This window comes from Myotis davidii, unplaced genomic scaffold (assembly GCF_000327345.1).
Source record: "Myotis davidii unplaced genomic scaffold, ASM32734v1 scaffold268, whole genome shotgun sequence".
NCBI classification, from domain to species: domain Eukaryota; kingdom Metazoa; phylum Chordata; class Mammalia; order Chiroptera; family Vespertilionidae; genus Myotis; species Myotis davidii.
Genome location: NW_006383015.1, coordinates 6,063,267 through 6,073,423, shown reverse-complemented (window position 1 = coordinate 6,073,423; position 10,157 = coordinate 6,063,267). Strand labels below are relative to the sequence as shown.

Here is a 10,157-nt window from a genome sequence, read left to right as displayed (position 1 = left end):
AAACAGTGTTGCTTAGAGTGCAAGCTCAGAAGCTGGCAGCGGTAGGCGAGGAACGTTGGCTTCCTCTATCACTGGAGCAAGCAAGCCTCCTGTTCGCTTCAGCTGCGTGGCTGCCAGCCGCCATCTTTGTTGGCAGTTAATTTGCATATCTCATTGATTAGCCAATGGGAAGCGTAGTGGAGGCACGGTTAATTACCCTTTTTGTCTTTTATTAGATAGGATAATACATTCTGTTATCTAACACCTCCTTATTAATCTTTTAAAATTTTTACTGGCTATTCAATATTTTCTCTCTGAATAAACTTCAGAAAAACTTTCAAAAGAAGAATACCTCTGTAATTCTGTTTAGAACTACATATAAATTGATTTGGGGGAAAATGGCATCTTAAGTTAAAACTGTCTTGACAGGAATGGGGTATTTCTTTTCATAATAAGCATGTACTCATGTTCCTCAGTAAACTCTTGATGGTTTCCTCAGGAGGTCCTTGTTAAGTTTAATCCTAGAAGTGTTATATTTTGATTGTCAGTGTGTCTAGGATAAAATTCCTACATAGCCTGACTCATTATTACTGGTATTTGTAAAAGCTACCAGGTTTTAGAAATTTATTTTAAAATCTACTACCTTCAAAACTTCAATTCCAACAGGCATTCAGTTGGTTCTTGAATTTTTAAAGTAGATGGTTATTCCCCATGGAAATAAACTTCTTTAGAAGTAAAACATTTTATATGACTTTTTGATATTGAGATTTTAGCTTTGCAGATAGTAAAAACATACTAATTTTTTTTCTGATTACTTGCAAGCATAGAAAATGTTTCCACCCCCATTTAGAGTACTTACAACATTTCAGTCTAATTTTTCAAGTTTTATAATTTTAGTTATTTAAAATTCTTGAACCACCTAGAATTTATTCTGATACATGGGGTGAAATGACTGTGCAAAGTTTTTCCCAAAAGACTAACAATACTCTTCAATGAATAGGTCTCCATTTTCTCTTCTCATATAATAAAGTATGAGCTATTAGTTGGCTTCATGGATCTACTTCCCTAAATGTAAGCCAAATAGAATCTAAACTATTACAGGTTTCTGCCATATTTCCGTATGTGGTTGTGCCAGACTTTCTCAATCCTTTTCCAGCAATTCCTTTTCTATTTCCTCATTTATTTTTCCCAATGGGCTTCACAGTTATTTGGTTAAGTTAAACAATTTGTATTAGAACTCCAAGTTACATTGCATTAAACATTTAAACCAACAGGGAGAACTGATATGATATCCTTATTAATCTTACTATCCAGGAATGCTATTTATCCATATTTATTTAAATTCCCTTTAATATTCATCAATAATATTTCATAATTTTCTTTCAATAAGTACCACATTTCTTGTTAGGATTACTCCCATGTATTTTCTTGTATGTATGTGTGTGTCTAATTTGTGAAAAGTAAATATTAAAAATTAAGAATTTACATTTATTCCTTTGTTAAATTTTATTTCCATTGAAAGCAAAAGTAATAAGCATATGAAAGATATAGAAGATATATAGAAAGTACAAGATTTGTAAGTAACATACCAGGGGATGGAGATATGATACAGTCTCCTACAAATTTATTTTCAGCAAGATCTCCTTTTATTTCAGTCGTTTTCAACAATGTTTCAAAGTGAAAATGAAGAGGCACATCTGGAAAAATAACGTTTTTAAAAAAATTATCTTTAGTGAACATCAATCATACAGGTTCAGTAAAATTGCTTTCTTTCTATGATTAGCACAAAGCCTTAGAAAAATAAGCAAAGGTTAAAAAGTCAACTTTTTTAAGTAGCAGAATACTCTTTCAAAACAAATTAGTAGTATTTTGGAATTACTGGTTATATGTCTTAAACAAATGATGAACAACTAAAATAGGACATAAAAGGAACAAAATTATAAATATTCACAGATGAGAACAAATGTATCTGAAAGTCTTTCATAAAACACAGCCAAATCTGACTGATTCTTTTTAAGATCATTCCACTCCACCCCCACAACCTTTGCATTTCATTACTTGAAGGAAAAACCACTATAAATCAGATGCAACCTTTTATGAAGAAGTCAGCTTTTACATTACTTAGTTTGCTAGTATTATGAATCACAAAATGAATCTTTTACAGATTAAAGCCTATTGATTCCTTTTATAGACTCATTTTATTTATAGGATTAGATTTTACCATAGAAAATATTCAGTTACTCAGAAATTTCGTTATAAAGAGGCTTACCTGATGGCAATGATAGAACAGAATGGAAAGAAGAGTCTAACTCTGATACATGTTCGCTTAATATTTTAGACTTTGAATTGTGTTCACAGCTACTCCAAGTTGAAGCTGACTGCAGGCAAGGCATTTGTGCAGTATTTAAAAATGTTTCTTTTGAAGGCAAAGTCTGCAAGGGAAAAAAAATAATTTAAAGACTTCATTTTTTTTTTTCTTGAAAACTGTACCAGAGAGAACGTTAACAGTTATAATTGAGTATCTGAATAACAGAGGAAGAAGTCCTGGCTTAAGTCACCACGGAGAAAGACCTTTATTTGTGTGTGTGTGTGTTTTCCTGTTTATTGACTTTATTGGGAGAAAGACCTTTAAAATGACATAGAGTGAGAGAAATTACTTAAGGCCATGAATGTGATGAGATTTGACTAGACCATTTTCAGTTTTTCAAAATGAAGAAAGAGCATTGTCTATGAAAAATGGGTCTTTCTTCCATCTTATAAAATCTCAGAAATGAGTTTGAGAAACTTTGGGTGAAAAGAAAATGGTTACAATCCATTTACAGGAAGAATTCTGATGCTGAGCAGGGACTCTATTAAGATTAAGAACTGAGTATATGCTTCCTCCTTGCAACCTATTACAACTAAGGAATGAAACTGGAGTCTCTGCCTTAAATTCTAGTAAGAGACAATATTTACACTGGAAAAACAGTGAAGTACTAAGAGTATTTTACGTGTTTAAGTAAAATTTATTTAAAATAAAACACTTAAGCCAAAACCGGTTTGGCTCAGTGGATAGAGCGTCAGCCTGCGGACTGGGAGGTCCCGGGTTCGATTCCGGTCAAGGGCATGTACCTGGGTTGCGGGCACATCCCCAGTGGGGGATGTGCAGGAGGCGGCTGATCGATGTTTCTCTCTCATCGATGTTTCTAACTCTCTCTATCTCTCTCCCTTCCTCTCTGTGAAAGATCAATAAAATATATTTAAAATAAATAAATAAATAAAATAAAATAAAACACTTAAAAAATATGTGGGAAACATGCAATATGTTACAAGAATTTTAGTTTCTTGAGATAAAGAGTTGAGTCCAGGAATCTCAAGAAAACCATGTTACTAAATCAAAAAAGGTATGTTGCTACATTAAGAAATATAGGATGGGGCAAAAATAGATTTATAGTTTTGAGTATACAAAATAGTTTATTCTTGTATTATTATTTATTATTATATTTTCCATATGAACAACTATAAACATACTTTTGCCCCATCCTGGACATATTTGGGTTAAATCCTGAATTTTAAAAATATTTTTATGGTTATAAAATTACTATACAACCAACGGGGGAAATCTATAGAGAAAATATTTTAAAAATTAATAAAGGTCACTTGTGTTCCTTTCCTCACTCTTACCCATATTTTTGACAATAACATCAGGGTTCATTTTGTTTTTCAAGTAACTGATATTTAAAATGCTAATAATAAATGAGGCCCTTAGATGCTATTTTAAAACATTTTTTATTAGGTTTGAACTTTCTTGAGTTTGAACTTCCTGGCCCACTGAAATTTTCTCGTGTTCCCACAGCAACTGGGCATATCCTACCATAGCAATCAGCTAGATTTCCCCTGGACCATTAGCTCCATGAAAGTGAGACTGTAATATTTAATTTTGTATTCCCAGAACCTGACACCATCCCTGACCTAAGGTTGAAACTTGAATGCTGACCAACTGAATTCTATCCTATTTGATTAAAAAATATTTGAAGTGAATAAAACTTCAAATGTGTGTATGTCTGAGACTATTTCATTGGAGAAAATCAGTACCTGTTAATATATGCTAAAATGTATTACATAATGACTTCTGTTTACATTCCATTTGGCCATGACTTAAATCAGATAGTCACACCTACCTGAAAGAAAGGCTAGGAAATGCAATCATTTTTCTGGGTGGTCTAGTACATTGGATACATGTGGATACATGAATAAGAATGTGAGTCATTTCCAAGTATTATTCTAATTATATAATATGTATAAACTTATGGGAACAGTTGCTGTTTCTAGCCTTACAAGATGCATTTGTACTTTTGATTAATTAAAATTATTTGCTCTTTTATGATGTAGCTCAGAAAGGTATAAGGAACATTTATTTGAAATTACAAAGAAAAAATGTGCTAACCTCTCTTTTTCCATATATGGCTAGAGCATTATAAATAAAAATTAATAAAATCTGAATATTTACCATATAATTAGTTTTCTCTTGAAATTTTTCCAAATCCAGGAAACCCATTAGCCAATTTGAAACTATCCTAAATAATTATGGAGACAAGTGAGGGGCATCTAGGAAAAGGCCTTTTTTTCCCCCTGCAGAGAAAGTGAAGCCCAGGAGGCTGAAAAGGAATAGATGGAGAAATAAGAGAAAAACCAGGAGATTCTCGCCAATAAAAATGCAAATGTCTAGAGGATGTGATCAATAATACCATATGCTGCATAAAATTCAAGTAAAATCCTGAAAAATATCCACTAAATTTTTTAACTTTAACAATGAAACATTTCATATATGCAAAACAAAATAGGAAAGGCATTAAATAACTTTAAAAAAAATGCCTATACTCACCATCCTACCTTAAGAAATAGAACAGTATCAATAACTTTGATGCCTTTTGCCTCTTACACCACCCACACAAGCCTGTAAAAGAGACTGCTACTTTCCTCCTGATAAATGCGCTGTCACCCTGTTCAAAACTTCTGATATTTTGCTGGGCACATTTGCTAAGCTTCCTTGCACCTAAAAATTACTAAATTCTAGCCAGAAGACCATGAAGAGAAGTCATGTGCAGTTCAGGAAGTGATCGTCATTCCCCCCCTTGCTACTTGTAACAGAGCTGTGGTGGGAGCCACTGTAACCATGTGGAGGAGGGTAATGCTCAAAACATCAAATAGGCAGGAGAGCCTGACTCCTAGGTAACCACAGGATTAGCATGGCTGTCATGTCTAGAACATTTTCAATCTGTTACAAGACAAAGAAAGAAACTTGTATCTTGTTTATGTCACTATGTGCGGTTTGGTCAAATGCAGCTACACCTGTATCTTTCACTAATACAGTGTGCCTCCTTAATCATATTTTTCTTTCCACTTCCCGGAGTAACTGCTATCCTGAATTTTATCACTTCTTTGATTTCCTTTATAGCTTTCCTAAATAAGTCTAAGTAATCCTATACAATTTACTACTTAAACCTATGGTTTAAAATGTATATAGACAGAATGTTAATTATATTTTCCTGCTTTATTCCTCAAAATTATGTGTATTCAATTCTCACTCTGTTTATAAATATCTACATTGTTTCTAGTTTTTTTATTATTATGGAGAACACTAGTGTGAATATCATTATTACAGGGATGGGCAAAAGTAGGTCTACAGTTTATATGTAAATAATACAATAATAAATAAATATTAATTACTTGCATAAGCCTACGTTTGTCCACTCCTGTGTTTGTGTCCTGACACGTGGGTGTAAAAATTTCTTTGGAGTACACTGATAGACATGGAATTACTAAGTTATACAAATACATGAACGCACACAATCAACTTGACTAGATATATTCTTTTTTTACAAAGTAGTTGTAACTGACATTACAACAGAGCAGATCTTAGTTCCCACTGCTTCAGATTTATGCCAACATAAGTCTTATTTCTGCCAATCTCAGAGCATGCAAATAGTATCTCATGGTTAAAATCTGCATTGCCGTTTACTATTTGAGTTGAGCACCCTTTCAGACCTATAATTGGCCATTCACTTTTCCTTCTTTGGGGAAATACATATTTTGATGATTTTTTTTATTGGGATGTCTTTTACTTATTGATTTTTTTATTTTTTTTTACTTATTGATTTTTAAGTTCACTTTACACACTCTAGAAAGTTACAAATCATTTTGTTCTGTATGTCGCTCCCTGGCTGAGCTTCTTTTCACTTTCTTTGTCGTACTTTTTGATCAAGAGACCTTCTTGACGTAAATGTTTCCTTTTATAAATATCGATAACAGTGGTGCCAGGTCCATTCAATGAGGGAAAATAGTCTTAACAAATGGTGTTGGGACAACTGGATATTCACAATTAGGAAACAGAAAAATCAAGTTGAACTCTTACCTAATACCATAAATAAAAATTAACTCAAAATGAATCAGCGACTTAAGTATAAGAGCTTACAGCCATACATATCTTAGTAGAAAACAGAGGCAAATCTTCACTATCTTGAATTAAGCAATGGAGTCTTAGTTATGACACCAAAAGCACACACACACGCACACACACACACACATAAAACAAATAATAGACAATTGGACTTCATCAAAATTAAAAACTTGTGCATTAAAAACATCAGAATCTAAAAAGAAAACCTAAAGGAATGGATTTTTCTACATATCAAGAATATATAAAGAACTCATCTCAATAAAAGGCAAACAACCCAGTTAAAAAATAAGCAAAGGACTTGAACAGACATTTCTCCAAACAAGATATACAAATGGCCAACAAGCACATGAATATATGCTTAGTATCAACGGTCATTAGGGAAATGCATATCAAAACCACAATGCGGTACCACATCACACGCACTAGGATGTCTGCAATAAAAATAAAAGCCCAGGAAATAACAAGTGTTGCTAAGGAATAACAAGTGTTATAGAAATTTTGGGAACCTCATACACTGATGATGGGAATTTAAAATATTTAACTGGTGTGGAAAACAGTTTAGTGATTCCTCAAAAAAGTTAAACAATTACCATATGACACCCCAATTCCACTACTCAGTAGTATGTGTGAAATTTGCCCCCATATTTTAACACAAATAGTATCATGAACTGTTCCATGTCTTGGTTTTTTTCCCTAGTAAATTATACATCTTACACACCTTTTCACATTAGTTTGTATAGAGCTCCCTAATTCTTTTTTATAGATTCCAGTGTATGGATACTCGAATGTATTCAACCAGTTCCTATTGCTGAACATTTGGGTTATTTATAGTTTTTGCTTTACAAGAGATGTTGCAATTATTTTATATCATAAATCAATTCACATTTAAAAAGTAACTAATTGAGGTGAAATTCACGTTACGTAAAATTAAGCACTTTAAAGTTAACAATCCAGTGACCTTTAGTCAATTTACAATGTTGTGCAACCATCATGTTTATCTAGTTCAAAAAATGTTTTGTCACTCCAAAGTAAAACTCCTTACCCAATAAGCAATTTCTTCCTACTACCTCACATACCCAGCCCCTGGCAACCACCAATCTCTCATTATGGATTCATCTATTCTGAATATTTCTTATAAATGGAATTACACAATATGTGACCTTCTACGTCTGACCTTTTTCACTTAGCACAATGTCTCTGAAGTTCATCCAGACTGTAACATGTGTTAGTACTTCATTCTTTTACGGCTGAGTGACATTCCAATGTATGCATATACCACTATCTGCTTACAAATTAATGATTAACATTTACACTATTTCCACCTTTTGGTTATTGTGAATGGTGATGTTATGAACATGTGTGTTTAAGTGTTTTTAAATTTTGGAGGGATATACAGGCATACCCGGGAAATATTGTGGGTTTAGATCCAGACGACTGCAATAAGGCAAGTATCACAATAAACTGAGTCACACAAATATTTTTATTTTCCAGTGCATGTAAAAGTTACACTTACACTATACTGTAGTCTACTAAGTATGCAATAGCACTATGTCTACAAAAGAAAAAAATGTATATACCTTAATTAAAAAATACTTTCATTGCTAAACATGCTAACCATCTTCAGTAAGTCCTATTTTTTAATTTCTTTGCTGTTGGAGGGCCTTACCTTCAGTTTGTTAAAAAAATGCAACACTTGTGAAATGAAATAAAGTGCAGCACAAAACAAGGTATGCCTGTAAATGGAATTTATCCATGTTATTGCATGTTTCTGTATACATTCATACAATTTCATTATATGAATATATTATAAGTTCATATAATTATAGTTATATGAATAATTCAAACTGGATTGTTTACAGTTTGAAGCTATTATAAACAGTGCTTCCCTGAACATTAATATACATGTCCTGCTGATACACAAAGTCACACACTGTTCTAGGGTATCATTCTAGAAGCATATTCTTAAACTATAAGTATGTTTATCTTCAACTTTACTAGAAAATACCAAACTATTTACCAACATGCTTGGCAATAACTCGCCCACCAGCACTGTGTTACCACTGCTCTACATCCACACCAATACTTGATATTTTATTTTTAATAATTTTCTAATCTTGTGGGTATAAGATAGCATCTTGTTCTTTTAATCTTAAGTTTTTCAAATAACCAACGAGGTGGCCACTGTTTTATATTTGTTGGATGGGCACAGTCTCTTTTTTATGAGCGTGGCATGTTCAAATCTTTTGCTCATTTTAAACTGGTTGACAATTTTCTGTTTTAGTAATTCTCCATATTCTGACTGAGTTCCATGTTGGTTATGTGTGTGGCAAATACCTTTGCCCTTGTAGCTGCTTATGCTTCACTGACTTGAACAGAAATCCTTCATTTTAATGTCGTTAATTTCATAGCTTTATGGTTTATTAAAATATTTTCCTACTTTGAGATCATCATATATGCTGAGGTACCTTCTAAAATGCCTTTTAATGTTTCCTTTTATATTTAATTCTACAATCTACCTCTGGATGAATATTGTACATGGCAAGGGATAGAGATTCTATTGTATTTTTCCCCATATGAATAACCAATTTTACTATCACCATTAAATTAAGAGTATCCTTTCCTGACTGCTCTGTACTACCATCTGTCTTAAACCAAGTGTCCATTATGTACTGGGTCTGTCTCTGAGCTCTCTAAGCTTTAACCGATTATTCTTCTAGCCCTGCATCAATACCACATTGTCTTACCTCCTATAGCTTTAAAATCTGGTAGAACAAGTCCTCCCAATATATTCCTTGACATTGTCACAACTACATTTAAACTTTTGTACTGCTATATAAAATTTTTAAAGAATTTGTCACATTCCAAAACAAACCAAAAACCCCACTACACAAATACACAAAACCACTTTTTGAGATTTTAATAGGCAATGTATTAAAGCTATGAGTCAATATGAAAAGAATTGACTTCTTGCATTATAGCATTCACATTTACGAATATATGGACCACTTATCTAGATGTTCTTTAATTCCTCTCAATCAAGTCTTATTTCTGTAACAGATCTGTACACCTCTAGCTAGACATAGTACAAAGTACTTCATAAATTTTGAAAATATTGTTAATCGTATCTTTAAAAATTAATTATACTTTTTTTCTGGAAAATAATTTTATAAACTGATTATGAATTCAAATAATTCATGTGTTTATTATCTTGGATTTCCTACAAATGACCATTTTGATGCTTCCTTTTATTGTTTGATGCCATCTTTTATTGTTTGTCCAACTGTGCTGGATTTTTTTGCAGTAAATGGTGGAATACAAATGACCACAGTGGGAATCCTGTGTCACTCCCAACCTGAAAGGAAAAGCTTTCAGAGTTCACCATTGAGTGTGATGTTTAACATAAACTTTTGTAGATACCCTTTAAAAAATCAGATTAACCAAGTTACTTTTCTTCAATGCAGGAAAAGTAGTTCTTTGAGGGAGGCTCATAGATTTACAGGACTACCTCAGGAAACAAGAAAAATTCCAAATTAAAAAACAATAGCCCTGTCCCAGTGGCTCAGTTAGTTGGAGTGTAGTTCAATACCCAGTCAGAGCACATGCAGGAGGCAAACCAATTGATGTTTTTCTCTCTCTCTCCCTTTCCCTCTCTCTAAAAAATATCAATAAAAAACATATCCCCAGGTAAGGATTAAAAAAAAAAACCCACAAAACAATAGAAAAGACCAATGAAACTAAA

General features: G+C 32.8%; 1 protein-coding gene and 1 long non-coding RNA gene across 2 annotated transcripts in view; one reads left to right on the top strand and one right to left on the bottom strand.

Moving 5' to 3' along the window:
• The window catches only part of LOC107181672, a 22,132-nt gene extending 18,121 nt beyond the window's left edge, over positions 1 to 4,011 (top strand). Inside the window, exon 2 of the long non-coding RNA XR_001512361.1 lies at positions 3,911 to 4,011. This is a non-coding gene — a long non-coding RNA (uncharacterized LOC107181672). The remainder of the gene's footprint in view (positions 1 to 3,910) is intronic.
• KANSL1L (KAT8 regulatory NSL complex subunit 1 like) overlaps positions 1 to 10,157 on the bottom strand; it is an 83,637-nt gene that overhangs the window by 19,622 nt on the left and 53,858 nt on the right. The window contains exons 6-7 of the mRNA XM_006778941.2: positions 2,249 to 2,411; positions 1,569 to 1,676 (exon numbers count right to left, since the gene is read on the bottom strand). Of these exons, the coding sequence (XP_006779004.2) occupies positions 1,569 to 1,676; positions 2,249 to 2,411 (271 nt within the window). The remainder of the gene's footprint in view (positions 1 to 1,568; positions 1,677 to 2,248; positions 2,412 to 10,157) is intronic.